At 37.8% G+C, this 17067-nt stretch overlaps 1 protein-coding gene across 6 annotated transcripts in view; it reads right to left on the reverse strand.

Annotated features, from left to right (window-relative positions):
- The window catches only part of MAP3K20 (mitogen-activated protein kinase kinase kinase 20), a 140429-nt gene that overhangs the window by 79279 nt on the left and 44083 nt on the right, over positions 1 to 17067 (reverse strand). For all 6 annotated transcript variants that reach the window (XM_059704056.1, XM_059704053.1, XM_059704052.1 and 3 more), the window contains one exon: positions 3824 to 3911. In XM_059704056.1, the coding sequence (XP_059560039.1) occupies positions 3824 to 3911 (88 nt within the window). The remainder of the gene's footprint in view (positions 1 to 3823; positions 3912 to 17067) is intronic.

Consider the following 17067-nt stretch of genomic DNA (forward strand, 5'->3'; position numbering starts at 1 on the left):
ATACCATAAAATCCACTCACTCTAAGTACAATTTGATGATTTTTAGTAAATTTATACAGTTGAGAAATCACAACCACAATCCAATTTTTAGAACCTTTCCATCATCCTAAACTGTTCCCTCTGTCCATTTACAGTTATTTACCACTCTCATTATCTACTTTCTGCTTTCTCTGTGCCTTTTCTAGATATTTCATATAATGGAATCTACACTATAAGGTCTTTGTGTCTTTCTCTGTGTTCTTTCTCTTCACATAATGTTTACAAAGTTCATTCATACTGTAGCACATATCAGCACTTTGTTCCTTTTTATTGCTGAATAATATTCCATTGTATGGATTTACATTTGGTTTATTCATTACCACTTGATAGGTATTTGGATTGTTTCCAGCTTTTGGCTATTATGAATAATGCTGCTATGATAATTTTCATAAATGTATTTGTGTGGAAATATATTTTCATTTCTCTTGGATAGATTCCTAGCAATGGAATTCTGGGTCATATAGTAAGTTTAACTTTTCTTGTAAGTCAGGATTGCTAGCAATAGATTCTTTCATTTTTTATCCAAGAATGTCTTTATTTTGATTTCATTTTCAAAACATAATTTTTATGGATACATTTTTTTTCTTTTAGCACTTTAAATGTTTACTCCCTTTTGGCCTCTATTGTTGTAGATGAGAAGTCAGTCATTAATCATATTGTCATTCCCTTGTACATGAGACATTTTTTCTTGCTACTTTCAAGAATTTTCACTTGCATTCTATCAACAGTTTGACTATGATGTGTCTAGTGTGTTCTTTTGCCTTTATCCTACTTAGAGTTCATTAAGCTCTTCAAGTATGTAGAAAAATGCATTTTATCAAATTCGGGAAGTTTTTTTGGCCATTATTTCATCAAGTAGTTTTCTATTTTTTATTTTTATACCATTCTTCTCTTATTTCTTTGCTTTATACATTAATTGGTATACCTGATGTTGTCCCATAGGTCTTTAAGTTTCTGTTAGTTTTTCTTCAACATTTTTATTTTTCAGATTAAATAATTTCTATTGACCTAGTTTAAAGTTCACTGATTTTTTCCTCCTATCTCAATTATGCTAAGTCAATTCTAGTGAATTTAGAATTTCAATTATTGTCTTTTTAAACTCCAAAATTTTCACTGAGTCCTCTTAAAAAAAATTTCTATTTGATGAGATTCCCTATTGGTTGATTCATTCTTTTCACACTTTCCTTTAATTCTTTAAAGTCTCTTCTAGTTCTCTGAACATTGATGCTTTGATATTTTGGTATTATTGAATCCAATGTGTTAATTTAAAGAGGCAAGGTTAGTGCTATCATCTCCCAACCCATCTAGTTTCTCAAACTTTGCTCAGTTAAGTACTACTACCCAGGCACAGAATATGGCTAGATCCTAATCCTGCAGAAGGTTGGTTGAAAAGTTCACATATTTTTTTGGTAGATACTTGTGAACAAATAATTTAATCTAGCACCTGTAGAAACAAAGACAAATTAACACATTTTAACATCAAAATTTGGCTAAGATAATCAACCTCATAGGTCAATAAAAGAGCTATAAATACACAACTTACAATTATCTCACAATTTTGAAACTTATATTGTTTTAAAGAAATGATTATTGTCAATATTTAATATTACTTACTGGCCTTACAGGTAAACAGGTATAGATCTAAAAAAGAACTAGTCACTGATAACCAAAGATTTTGGGTACAAATAGGTATGAGTAGAGAATATTAGAAGGATTCATGAAATAAAGGACTGGCTAGTCTATTTTTTTTAAAAAACCACTAAATATAATCAAACATACTCATCCAATTACTTGGATTCTTTCTCCCTCTTTTGGATAAGACAGTTTGAACATGCTAGCTAAAAATGACTGTTCCATATCCTCCTAGGGACTGAGAGTAAACTCTTGGAAAAAGGATTCACATCATGACCCAAGTCTTTTTGTTCTACTCTTCATCCTCATCTCAAATGAAACTAGGAAACGTCCTGAATAGTCCACTGAGTGAGTTAAAGTTAAAAATCTCATCCTCAAAAGCATTAAGCATGAAGGGCACAAGACAAAAGCAGAGTTTCTAACCTCTTTGGAGCATCATGCTATCATCTACTAGATAAGAATAATTTAAGCTACATACGAGGATCAGAAAACTGGGTTCAGATTTATAAGGTAAACACAACCTGTAAATACAATAGACTAGGAAACAAAGAGCAATATGGGAACTGGGTCAGACACAGGGTTTAATTTTAAATTAGAAGTCTGGTCTACAAGGTTAAGCATGGCTAAGACACTAACAATATAACCCTTTATTCGGTATTCAAGTTAATAGAAAAAATATAAGCTCAAGATAAAAACTGCCACATACCTCATTTTAGGCACAGATCTAAAGATAGCTAATTGGGGATAAAATACCCACTACTTAAGGTAAAAATACCACTTATCAGAGTAAAAGCATGTTAAAATGCCTGCTATCAGAAGATGGAAATAACAGCAGCCTTCCCCTTTGAGTTTAAGAACCAGTGTAATCACAGCTTGCACACAAGAAGAGGAACTTCTGTACAAGATCAACCTGAGAAATTGCTACCACTCTGATTCTACCACTAACGGTGACCTTGGCAAAGTTACTAAAGTTAAAATTTTAGGCTCTTATTTGTAAAACGAAAATTAATTTACCCATCTCATAGGGTTATTGTAAGTATTAGATGAAATAATTGATAAGAAAATATCGAATCCAATCCATTTCATTGAGTGTGTTTAGTTGTTAAGTTCTTACCACTAGAGTAGAAGATAGGGCTAATCTTTTAAGGCAAAGGACTGCCATGATAAATGGCCTGATCAAAGTTATTTACTGTAAAATTGAACATTATACTTACTATATACCTAAAGCTGCTGATTGGATTGTACAAGCATGAGTATAAAGCAGTGGTTCTCAACCTTCCTAATGCCGCAACCCTTTAATACAGTTCCTCATGTTGTGGTGACCCCAACTATAAAATTATTTTCGTTGCTACTTCATAATTGTAATTTTGCTACTGCTATGAATCCTAAATATCTGATATGCAGGATGTATTTTCATTGTTACAAATTGAACATAATTAAAGAATAGTGACTAATCACAAAAACAATATGTAATTATGTGTTTTCCGATGGTCTTAGGCGACCCCTGTGAAAGGGTCATTCGACCCCCAAAGGGGTCACGACCCACAGGTTGAGAACCGCTGGTAAAGTATCTAAAAAATATGTGTGTTTTTTTATGGCAAAATTTTCTGTGTGCTCCTTTTTGGAAAGGACAGTTCCATCAGTTATAAACTGCTGTTCCAAATTATGTAGTAAGTTAGATCAAGGTCATTACCAACCCAGATGACCAAACCTGAAAAATACTGTTCTCATGTCAGAGACCTTGAAGAAAGAATACTCTAATGGGATTAAAACGTCTTGCAAAGAATTATAACATGAATAGCTCAAGAAATCTTAATTTGTAAAAGGTCACAGTTACAAAAAACATCGCTCATTTCAACTAATTAAATGAAATTTTAGTTAAACGGCACCTTTAAATATTGGTATTGCAGCTGCAAGTGCATTTAAATAGCATTTACGCAGATATAATTAGCACAATTAAACATGGGTAGAAGTGGAAACACCATTCTTAATTATATTGATATAATCAGTTTTATTAATGCTTTATAGCAACAAAGGTGACATCTGATAGTAGCACACAATTCATGACTAAACCTAATATTAAACATTTTAGCATATTAAGGAATCTAAAGCTAGATAATTGGGGAAAGAAAATCAAATAATGAGTTCCTACCTGTGACGATTCCATAGTTGGGAGGTTCAAGAACTACTCCATAAAACTGGATGATGTTTCTGTGACTGAGGACACTGAGTATTTCTGCCTGTATAAAAATAAAAAAATAAAATTTCACATTTATAAAAGTCTAATGAAATAGGTTCCCTACTTATTTTTTTATATACATTTACAAGATAAGTAAGTATAAGTATATGATGCTGATAAAACTCTTGTGTTAGCAGCATTCTTGAAAGGTTAAGAATTTCTATTGAACCTTTCTGAAAATTTAAAACTGAAATGGGGTTGAAGTGGCAACAAGAGAGGAGACGACTAGCAAGCCAGTACAACTGATGATGAAGGAAGATGACTAACGAGGGAGGTACCATATTTATTTGAAGTGAAAGTCCTCTTCCTAATGGTCAAATATATTTCTTCTGCATAATGTCTCCTCTCAGAGGCTGCAGCAAGACTGAAGTTCTACCAGTTGGATGAATAGTCATGATAAAAGTTAGGTAGAGGTTTTTAACTATTAATGGAACAGATTCAAGTAATATCTATTTATATTATTTATCTAATCATTCACTAAAAATGTTATTTCTCTCCTACTGTATGCAAAAGGTACTATATAAAGGCTAGAAAGGTGGATTATTCACTTACAGCTCTGACTTGATAGGGAAGCCATATTTTATACTTTAAAATGTATTAAACACTAGAAAACTGTACTGTGGAGTGACATGGTAAAAAAATTATATTTATTAAACTTAATTTCTGAAGTGGAAAAAAAAGAGATAGTAAATTTATATCTGGTGTGTGTGGCATTTAAAAAACACTACTCCATGGACCCTGAGCTCTGATGTCCTCACTGATTCCAAGGTTCCATGATTCCATGAGAATATGATAGCAAAAGACAGAAAAGCGGCTCATCCAATCATTCAGAGGAAGCAGTCTCCTTACTGCATTGCATTCAAGGTCAAAAGCTCTCTCCAAAGAGGATCTCTAAAATATCAATATGATCCAGGGTCAGTCTATTTCCCCCAAATTCAAGAAGCTCTGAGATGATCCCATATTTTACAAAAATAAAAATTATACATATAGAAGGGAGATCGGGAAGAAATTAAACAAAGTATTAATTGTGGATATCACTAGGTAAGCAGAAAGATCCTACCTGATATTAAAGGTTTGTATATTCCCAAATTCTTTATAATAAGCCTATATATTTTTTAAATCAGAACAAGTAACACATGATTATTACAAGTACTATGTATGACTAGAACATATAAATATAAAAATATTTATTTGCACGGAAATTCTGATTTTCCTAGGAGAGAATTAGGAAGAATCAAAACTCTTGCCTTATATTCACAGGACTCCACTACGCATATAAAAACTAGTTTAGTCTGGGTGTGGTGGTTCAGTGGATTGAGCGTCGTCCCATGGACCAAGATGTCCTGGGTTCAATTCCCAGTCAGGGCACATGCTTGGGTTGCGGGCTCGATCCCCAGTAGGGGGTGTGCAGGAGGCAGCCGATTCATGATTCTCTCTCATCATGGATGTTTCTCTCTCTCTCTCCCACTTCCTTGATTCTTCTGAAATCAATAAAAATATATTTTTAAAAAAAGAATGACAGTCGATCAATTATATAACCACAGAAGCTACATTTGAAATTTGTATTTACCAGCTCGCTGCTGATTTAAACTTTCAGAATGAAGACTTTGCCTGTTGCAGGGTCTGCAGTTCATGGCAATTAAATGAGCAGTTTCTTGACAGGCTTGTCTTGTTTTGGTTATTCTCCAAGCATGCCCTTGCCTTGGCATTGTACTTTTTCAGATTCAGAATGCAGAGATTGCTTAGGCTTAACCCTTCCATTTCCAGTTTTCTACCCAATACATTTGATCATTTATTTCCAAAACCACCTCTGCAGGTAAGCCAGCCTTTTGTCAAGTCCACTGTTTCCCTACCCACAGTGGCTGGTGCTCCTCTCCCACACACTGAGAAGGGAGCCCCAATTCTCAGGAGTGGGGCTGCATTTCAAGCAGGTTCCCTGCTACAGACTGAACGTGTTCCTCTAAAATTGATATGTTGAAACCTAACCCCCAATGTGACCAGGTCTTTGGGAGGTGGGCGCCATGAGTGTGGAGCCCCTATGAATGGGATCAGTGCCCTTATACAAAAGGCCGAGGATTGTTCTCTCACCTCTTCCACCACACAAGGAAACAGCAAAAAGACAGCCATCTGTGAGCCAGGAAGCAGGTTCTGATCAGACACCCAATCTGCTAATGCCTTGATCGCAGACTTCCCAGCCTCCAGAACTGTGAGGAGTAATGTTTGTTGTCTACCTGCCTCCCTGTCTTCAGTCTTCTGTTTGAACAGTCCAAATGGACTAAGACAGTCCTCTTCATAGGACTAGGCCGGCATAAAAGTCCACAGCTACCGAACTAGGCCTCTCATGAACAGAACGGGTTCGAAAAGACAACGCCACTGTACTCCTCAGGACAGCATGCCTCTTATCTTCGTCACCACAGAGCCCCGAGCCATTGCACTTAGCAGCAGGATATCAGGGACAAGGGAACTTCTTGATTTAAGGACTCCTAAAACAGTGTTTCAAGTCTATAAGACCAAAACATCTAGCTCTTACAGGCCAAGATGTGGGTAGGACTTCCCCTCCTTTCTGTTTCAGGCACTGATTATAAAGATAACTGAGGCAGAATGCTCAATATGAGGAATTAAAAGATTTATATGCACCAGGTCACACAAACCAGGATCAAATACAACACAATGCTGTTGAATTAATTGCGTTTTCATCCCAAGCGTATCATGGTAGGGGCATTTTCCTAACAGAAAAACTGGATTCTTACACGTATGGCAAGATGGAAAATCAGGCCCTCTCCTCCTAAAAATGCAGCGTACAGGAACAACTTAAAAAGTAGGCTTGACTTTCAATCCTGTATTTAATCACCAGAGTGTCATGCACAGGTCATGCTCTTTGAGTCACGTTAGGCTTAATGAGACCCATTCACTAACTCAGTCACATGACAAGCAGCAAACCTCACAGTTCTGTAGGTTCTCTTTCAAAAGCTGCCCTGTAGGTATTCAGGGAGATAAAGAAGGACAAATGAATCGAATTCAGGTTCCATAATTTGAAACGGCCTATATTCCTAATGATGTTTCATGTCATGAAAACTTTTCTCTGGAAGGAAAATGGCTAGAAATACTAAGAAAAAAATAAGCCAGTCACTCTGTGCACTCTGGGGAACGGCTGAGCAGAGCCCGGTGGGATTTATTACGAACATCCCCACTGCTGGGACGCCCACTGCTCAGTGCGTTCCTGGGGGCTGCAGCAGCCTCGCCGCATGTGGCCGCTCGGAGAGCAGGCGGGACTCCCCTCCAGCAGCCAGGCTGCTGCCTAGTTAAGCACACACCCAATTCAGGGCAGACTCACCTGGCAGGATGGGAGGGTGGCTCAAACAGAATGAAACAAATAGCAAAGATTTAAGAACGGGGATTGGAGAGCTATTTCCAAATCATCAAAAGACTAAGAGATTTTACAGTCTTCGTGCCCACAACAGAATGTCACTGTGATGATAGGAAAAAGTCAAATATATTGTAAACAACTTGTATTTAGTTTGGATGACAGAAGCATATACCAAACCCCAGATTTCCACTTAACAACCTAGGTAATTTGGTCAAAGAAATAACTTGATGCTAAAATTACATGGAAAACCTCCCTAAAGGGAGCCTATAAATCAGTCCCGAAGTATGAACTAATGAAGGATTAAGCTTCTAAAAAACTGAATAGCAATATAATTTAATTAAATACTGACTACATGAGTGGAAATTTAAATTCTAGTTCCAAAATAGATGGCCCTAAAAGCCACCTGGTCACCCTGGACCTTGTTTTCCTAGTAAATGACTTGGTTGGACAAATTATTTTCCAGATTCCTTTATGCTTTAAGTTTCTATGCATTCCTGTAAAATAAAAAAAGTATTACTAACAGTTCTTTTCACAGAGTGGGTACTCAATAAATATTTGATAAGCTGAACTGAGATAATTAATCATGATGTATTAGGACATTCTCTAGAGTCAAACAGGCTTGAGCATGAGTCTTGGCTCTGTCATTCACACAAGCGAGGTGACTTTGAGGAAGTTCTTTAACCTCTGTGGGCCTCAGTCTCCTCATTTGTAAAGTGGGGACAGTAATCCTAGCCCAGTGCCCAGCAGATGCCAGGTGCTCAACTCATGCTAATTCCTTTCTCTGACACCTTACCTTTCCTTTATAGTCAGTTTATCATTTGCAGTGAGGTCAAGCTTATGGGCAAATCCAGATCTCTCCTAACAGTGGATTCCACCTTCATTTTAATTAGCTTTGTGTATTTATTATACCCGACCTTCCATGTTTACCTATGTTTTTACCTCAACATAGCACTTTAACATTCCAAAGCACTTAGCTGACTCTCACAAAGAAGTTATTTTATCATATTTATATTTTAAAAAACTAGGCTTTTGATTGGATTTGTTCAAGCTCACTTTCCAGCTTAGTAAACGTCAGTAATAAAATATAAATCTAGGTTTCCTACCTCTGACTCTTTTTATATATTTCTCCCCTCTCTCTTTAAAGGAAAAGCCCAATAAAAATATGAGTCCTTTCATCTACACTTTTTATTTATTAAAAGCTGCTCTTGCTCCAAGAGATTCTAATTTACAGACTCCTCTATAATAACACCTAACATTTACTGAGTGCCTACTATGAGGTAGGCAAAGAACTTTACAAAGATTAAACCTTTAAATCCTCACAGCAAACCATGAACTTGGGCCTACTACTATCTAGGCACAGAGAAATTTAAAAACCTGCCCAAGAGCAGAGTAAATGGCAAAGCCAGGTTTTTAACACACATAGGTGATTTCTAAGCCCTTCTTATAATCACTAAACCACCCCACTGTTCTTTACAAACCAAATTTGAATACAAAATGGAAGGCTAGTTTATAGAACACCCTAAAATTACAGCATGCCTAGAAAATTCCAAGCTCTCTTTAGTTAGTTACAGGAGCATCAGAAACAATTCCTCATCAGCTCCCTCGTAGGGCCTCAGCCGCTGGCCCCGCCGTACTGGTCAGGTTGCCATGCCTTCCGAACACTCAACTGCACAGGATCGAGCTAAGCACCATGATCTCACTCTCCACAGGCACTAGGCCATCAGGCCAGCTTGCAGCAACCAAATTTATAGCTAATAAAACCAGGTAATTGCACAGCATGAGGCACCCTCTCTCTATGCAAAAATTACATGGTTAGGAATTTAGAGCGACTCTCACAATCTGATTAGCTAAGTGCTTTATAATATTACTCTACAGTGCAACAGAGTTTGATTATTTACATCCCAAAAGAGAAATGTTTGCCAAATTGATTATGGAAATCTGCAAATTCATTTAGAAGAATTCAGGCAAATTTAATTTTCAAATAGTCTGCAAAGTCCTTTAACGTCTTATAAACTCCAATTAGAGGGTATCTTGAATACCTGGATTCTTAAACTGAATTAATGATTTTACTATTTCTGGGTTCTGCTAGCACACTCAATCAATAACTAATGACAAAGGCATGTGTGTGACACCTGCCAGACTACTGATTTAAAAAGAAGTAGCAAATCCTAACAAATACACAGTAAAAGTAATGTGGAGGGAGATGACTTGATCAAAAGTATGAGCATATTTAATAAAGCTCTGAGTGTGTGTGTGTGTATTTGTGCACATGCATATGTATGTTTAGTGGTAGTTAGGGATGGTCAGCCATAATGGCCTAGAAGCAGTGGTTCTCAACCTTCCTAATGCCGCGACCCTTTAATACAGTTCCTCATGTGGTGGTGACCCCCAACCATAAAATTATTTCTGTTGCTACTTCATAACTGTAATTTTGCTACTGTTATGAATTGTAATGTAAATATCCGATATGCTCTTATGTGTTTTCCAATGGTCGCGACCCACAGGTTGAGAACCGCTGGTAGAGTAAAAGTTAAAGAGATAATAAGGACTGGCAGGGAAAAGAGGTGGGATGGGTGTTTTAAGGCATCATAAACTCCCCAGTGGGTCCTCCTGGTGAAGGGTAGATTAATCAGATTATCAGCAGAATATAGTATAAGAACATATTAAAATCCCATCACTAACACCTTTTGTTCTGAATCTACACTCATGAAGCAATCTCTAAGTTTGTTTTCCATATACCTCACCTACAAATCAAAAATTTAATAATTAGCAAATTGATTTTATTCTTCAGTCTCAAGTGAAATATGCTAGTATGATTTAGTATCCTGAGTTCGCTCAACTCTGAACTCTTACGATAAAATTTACGAACACAGAAAGCAGAAGCTACCATACCAGGGACCCATTTGGGCAGCCAGCAGCTTTTCCCAGGCGGCGTCTTCACTATGTCCTTGGGAGTCTCAGGTCTCCTATAGTGGCAAACTATTTTTCAAGACAGCTTATTCTATTGTCTCAAATTACTATAGTGACCTAGGTAACTTCCTGTGTTCCTGATTCGATCTTGCTTGCTATACCCATTTCAGCTCAGATTTTTCTCTCATTTCCACATACTGTCTTACCCCAAATTCTGATTTTTCTCTTTGCTTGAAGGGTCAGTGGGTGTCCTTAATTTGACTGTAACTCTTCTTAATACTTTAATACTTATAAACAGAAAGAAATTTTTAAAAAGCTCCTTTAAAGGCATTTGCTAAATGGTACTTAACAATACTGGACATCCTTCATGCCTGGTGACTGGATTAGTGTTTGTGTAGCAGATTTCTTTTATTTCATGCAACAATGCTTAGAACCCTGGAGAGATCAGAGACAGGCCTTGGTTTCTATTTTGAGTTCTCTAGGTGGAACTCTTTTCACGCAACAGATTCTCATCATTACTAAAAGTCCCAGAGAAAATATTTCAAGATTTCTCTATAATACTAATTTATCAACTGCCTAGGACCCTCAAGAGACAAGAATCATTTTGCACATAAAATATATCTATATATATAAAAGGCTAATATGCAAAGTGTCCCCTCAGGAGTTCGACCGGGACACTGGGAGTTCGATCGCTCCCTATGATCGCCCACCAGGGGGTGGCGCAGAACATGGTGGGTGACCAGTGGCAGGGGTGGGGCACTGAGGGAGTGAGGGAAGGAGGTGGCAGGAACTGAGCGGTGGTGGTGCGCAGGCAGTGAGGGAAGGAGGCGGCGGGGAACCTGATTGGCCCTGATCACCTGCCAGGCCTAGTGACCCTACCCATGCATGAATTTCGTGCACTGGGACTCTAGTATGTGTGTGTGTGTGTGTGTGTGTGTGTGTGTGTATACATGTATATATGTATATACACACACACATATACATACTTGGCATGACTGATGCCACCTACCAACCTGCATCACAGTAACACTTCTGGCACCCCACACATTTATTAACAACGCACACAGGAAGTCACTGCTGAATGCTGAAAGGTAACAGTGAGCGCAGAAATAAGGTTCTCACTAAATAATGAGATCCAATAGTGAGCTCAGAGATGAAGAAAGTAAATCAGAACGTCAGCGTGCTTTCGAGGAGATGGATAAATTGTGGGCTATGAAGCATGACTGTGTAGACCTATTAAGGGCCTACCGAAAGGCACACAAATTTCTTTCAGGCTGGGAGAAAGGGATTTGATACAGATGAACCAGATCATATAAATATCACTCTTATCATTCTTTTGAGTTTCAGAACTTGTGAGCTGAGTATAACCTTACTTATACATTAGCTAATACTTATGAGAGCTTCCTGTGTATCAACACTGTTTCATCACTACACATATTCACTCATTTAATCTATGAAGTCAGCACTATTATCATCCCCAATTTATCTCTAAGAAACTAAAGAACAGAATGGTGACGTAACTTGCCTATGATCAGACAGCTAAGAAGTAGTGAAGTGAAGATTCAAACCAGGAAGTCTGGCCTGCAATCCTATGATTTCAACCATGACGGAATATTGCCTCACAAATGAGTATCTATTTTTAAAATCACATAGGCATACATGTACATACATGTACACAGATGTACATGCACACACATTTCTACATATTGCATACAGATGAACTCACCTATGACTATACATATGCCTAGGACTTTGTACACAGTAAATATTCTAACATTTATTTGATCTCAGTATGGAAAGAACTCTAGAATCAAAATCAAGAGACCTAGTCTTGATTCTGACACTGGATGGCTATGTGATTTGGGGCCTCAGCTACGTACTGATAAATGTCAAAATGTGGAGGTAAAAGGGAAAGAATGAATGATCTAAAAAGTCTCTTCAACTCTAACATTCTGCCTTAAATCTGATTTAATTGGTACGGAGTGGGGCCCAGGCACAGGTGCGTATTAGAAGCTTCCAAGTGAATATAATGTGCAGCCAGGAATCAGCTCCACTGGCCTAGGGCAGTGGTCGGCAAACTCATTAGTCAACAGAGCCAAATATCAACAGTACAACGATTGAAATTTTTTTTGAGAGCCAAATTTTTTAAACTTAAACTATATAGGTAGGTACATTGTTATTAACTTAAGTAGGGTACTCCTAAGGCTTAGGAAGAACCACACTCAAGGGGCCAAAGAGCCGCATGTGGCTCGCGAGCCACAGTTTGCCGACCGTGGGTAGGGCGATTGTTGGCAAGCTACACTGTAGCCTACTTACTTTGGAGTCATAAAACCCTGGGGCTGTTTCAGCTCTGTCATACATGAGCCGTATGGCCCTTGCAAGTATCAATGTACCTGAGCCTGCTCCCTCTATTTCATCTATAAAATAAGAAAACCAGTATCTACTTAAAACAGCTGTCAAGACTAGTTTTACATGAAAAGTACATGCTAGGCACAGGGTTTTCCTCAATAAATGTTAGCTGCTAGTAGTTGTACCTAGAAAATAAATGTTCAAGAAAATGTTTTTTAAAAAATACAAAGAACTGAATTTAGATATACAGAACATCAGCTAGAACTATGAATGGCTGGAAAACATATTCACAGGCTGATAGCAAGAGCACAGTGAAACGTACAAAGATGAGAAGAGGCCAAAACACAAGTCTGGACAGGACACTGACCGCAGACCAGAGTGAGGCTAGGGAATGCAGCATCGCACCATCCTGCATACTCAGGGGGTACACGGCCGGGGGAAATCGCTAAATTCAAAGACCAAAATATACCAAGATGATCACAAGCTGTTAAGCCCGATTCTTCAAACTTCTCCATAAACCTCATAAGGTGCCGTAGTATTTTAAAAACCTAAGCCAAGCTGAAAAAAAAGTGAACCTCACTTCGCTTTCCACTTACAGGGTAAGGAAGCTGGCTTACCATCATTAGCCTCACCATTACTGCATTGGATGGGGAATCTGAATTCGATGGGGCAGTTCTTGTGTTTCTATTTTCTACCCATTCTTATATTTTTGTGTCAGAGGTCACAGAAGACCACACGACACTATCGTTGTTTTTCAAAACAACTCTCTTTGGCCTTGGCTATCATTTATCATAATGAAGTTTCTGCTGTATTGTTGTACTGGTTACATCAAATGAGCCCCCAGGTATGAGCCGATGCAAATACAAAAGGACTACAGATCCACAGTCAGGGGAAAAATATTTTTGAGTAGTGAACTTGGAACACAATGATCTATTATCTGTAAAATGGAGGATATTATCTCCCAAATCTCAAAAGGCTACTGGAGGATGATGCAGAGAGCAAGCATGCTTAGTGAACAGCACTGAACATGGGCACTGAACTAGGAGTGCAAAGACTAGAGTTTGGGTTGTGGGTTTTCCCCACCTCTCCTCTATGCCATGCAGCAAGTTCTTAGCCTGCCAAGAATTTAAAAACTGGTGGGCCCTCGCTGGTTTGGCTCAATGGATAGAGTGTCGGCCTGCGGATTGGAGGGTCCCGGGTTCAAAGCCGGTCAAGGGCGCACGCCCGGGTTGCAGGCTTGATCCCCAGTGGGGGGCATGCAGGAGTCAGCCGATCAATGATTTTCTCTCATCACTGATGTTTCTATCTCTCTCTCTCTTCCCCTCTCCCTTCCTCTCTGAAATAAATAAAAATATATTTTTTAAAAACTGGTAGAATTGGGAGCAATAAAAACTATTAAATAAACTTAAAAAATAAAATGTTTATATTGGAATAATTTTTAGACTCAGAAAAAAGCTGTGTTTTAGATTACATTTAGATTCAAAGTAAAAGAGTCCTTACAGCCCTCACCCAGTTAATACCTTATTATGCTACTATAGTGCATCACTATTCACTAATGCCAGACTGTTTGCACCTTTCACTAGTTCCTCCATAATGTCCTCTTTGTGTTCTAACATCCACTCCAAATACCACATCACATTTAGTCGTCATGTCTCCTTAGTCTCCTTTGGCCTCAGGATTTTGATAAGAATCAAACAAATGTGAAAACACTTTTATAAAATAAATAGGAGTATTAGAATATAATTTACTATTGTTATACATTAAAGGAGTACATGCATGTAAAGCACCCCAAAACTGCCTGGAATGCATTAAATTCAAAATGTTGGTTATTCACATTATCATAAGTACTTATGCCTTTCCTACATTCTGACCTATGTCTTCAACTATTGCTTGGGGTTCAGAATTCCTTTATGACTACGGACTTTATTTTCTCTGTAGTCAGCTTTATAGAGTTATAGCCCTTGACCAAATCTTGGAAAAGCACCTTGCTTTAACCAACTGAGTTAGCAAAGCAGCTCAATCTAGGAGATCAAGAAAGATAAGAAGACAAAGGCATTAACGGAACCTCAGAAGCCACCAACGTTTCACTTCATCATCAAACAATGTGTGTCAGAGCTACACAGGCAAAGACGCCATGACATACAAGAGGGAATATTCCATAGACATCAGAAAGTAACCAGTATCTATACATTTCCTGTTAAGTGATCTGCACACAGCTTATGGTGATGGGAGGCAGCAACGTGATGCTTTTCTTTATCCCTCAGTTCACTGAGCTTGTTAACTTGCCAGGGAGAAAGCTCAACCAGGATCCATATACTCTCACAACTCATCCTACAGAGATCAGGAAATAGTGCATACATTCCAAGTTGCTTTAGAACAGAGGTTCTGAACCTTCCTAATGCCGCAACCCATTAATACAGTTCCTCATGTTGTGGTGACCCCCAACCATAAAATTATTTTCGTTGTTACTTCATAACTGTAATTTTGCTACTGTTAAGAATCGTAATGTAAATATCTGATATGCAGGATGTATTTTCATTGTTACAAATTGAACATAATTAAAGCATAGTGATTAATCACAAAAACAATATGTAATCATATATGTGTTTTCCGATGGTCTTAGGCGACCCCTGTGAAAGGGTCGTTCGACCCCCAAAGGGGTGGCCACCCACAGGTTGAGAACCGCTGCTTTAGAAGAATAAAATGGAGGAAAAGCTCTGGAGCTGACCCTGTTCTGAAAGTCACTAAACATCCTGCTGATAATAGCATAACAATTTACTAAGTGTTCACAAGGTTTTATGACCCAAGAACTGGGAGAATACCGAGTTGTTTTTTCATAGAGAAGCCAACATGTCCACTTAAGGGTATGTTTTTCAAACCCATTAAATATAGTGTAACATTAGCTGATAAAAAGTACAATGTGTGTGTGTGATGAGGAGCAAATAGCTTAGTGGAGGCATAAGAAAGAGTGAAATAAATTCTTTAATTGTAATAAATGGCAAACCCTTTCAACTTTTAGCATTATCTTTAGAAAAACCATACTAACAAATAAAAATCCAGAAATCTTTTTTTGAAGCCAGTTATAGAATGCTTCTTGATCAAATTCATAGTTCCGAGCAGTTAGGATGATTCTTCATGAAGTTTGTTGATACACTGTTTTGAGTCAAAAGCAAAAACTGTATGTGTTCTGGCAGTTGTTTAGGGTAGCAATGAGCCCAACCAAACTTTCATCTTCTACCCCTCTTGCGCTACCTTGTGGCCATATGACACAATTCTGGCTATTAAGATAAAAATAGTTATTATTCGCATACAAAAAAACAACACACACTCACGTTTGACCCCTTCCTCACACCATACACAAAAATTAACTGAAAATGGGTCGAACATAAATGAGCTGAAACTATAAAAGTCTGAGAAGGAAATATAGGAGTAAATCTTATTGACCTTGGGATAGCAAAGCCGCCTTAGATATGACACCAAAAGTATAGGGAACAGAAGAAAAACAGATAAATTGAATGATATCAAAATTAAAAATGCTTGTGCTTCAACAAACATCAATCATCAGAATTCAAACAAAAGTTAACTGCCTGTTTGTGGCAGGGATGCTGCAGAGAAGATTCAGGCAGCACAAATGTGGTCCCTTAGGCACAGTGGTTCTCAATCTGTGGGTCACGACCCCTTTGGTGGCCGAACGACCCTTTCACAGGGGTTGCCTAAGACCATCCTGCATATCAGATATTTACATTACGATTCATAACAGTAGCAACATTACAGTTATGAAGTAGCAACGAAAATAATTTTATGGTTGGGTCACAACATGAGGAACTGTATTTAAAGGGCCAGAAGGTTGAGAACCACTGCCTTAGGGTCTTTTCCAGAGCTGAGCTTATTAAAGGTAAGGAGCACTGGATCCAGAGACAGAAAACCTATGATGAAGCTCTAGTTCTCGAGGATTATATTTTGGGAATCATACTAAACCTATTTCATTTGTAAAGAAGATAAGTAACAGTATTTTATAAGTGGTAAATACATTATCTGAATATTATTTATTGTAATTTGAGGATAATGCAAAGGATACCGGGTTAAAACCTTAACAGGATTTATTTCAGCCTACTTATTTATAAAGCAGATTTCTGAATGGTAAGGATTAAAGTAGCCGTTTTTCCAAGAGGCTATGGAATCTGGACAAGAGATAAGTAATTCTCAGTGATGATTCAGATATGATGTTGATCTAGATCAAGAAGCTGAATAGTGAATTATGTGATACTTTATTCACTAGTTGCTAGAAATGCTATGAAGAAGAAAAGCAAAAGGACCTTTTATTGTTAATGTTAAACGTTATCAGATGCCTATCATTTGAGATATTTAACCTCTCTTGTAACAAGCATAGGGTAGGCAGTGAATATCATTTAAAAATAACATACACAGTAGGAACTTAATAGTGTGCTCTTGACAAGAGCTTGAGACTGGCGAACCCAAGACATGGGCTGTGCACTGGAGTTTATTGCTACCCAACATAGCTGTTCTGAAC

Source organism: Myotis daubentonii, chromosome 7 (genome assembly GCF_963259705.1).
Source record: "Myotis daubentonii chromosome 7, mMyoDau2.1, whole genome shotgun sequence".
Classification (NCBI taxonomy): Eukaryota; Metazoa; Chordata; class Mammalia; order Chiroptera; family Vespertilionidae; genus Myotis; species Myotis daubentonii.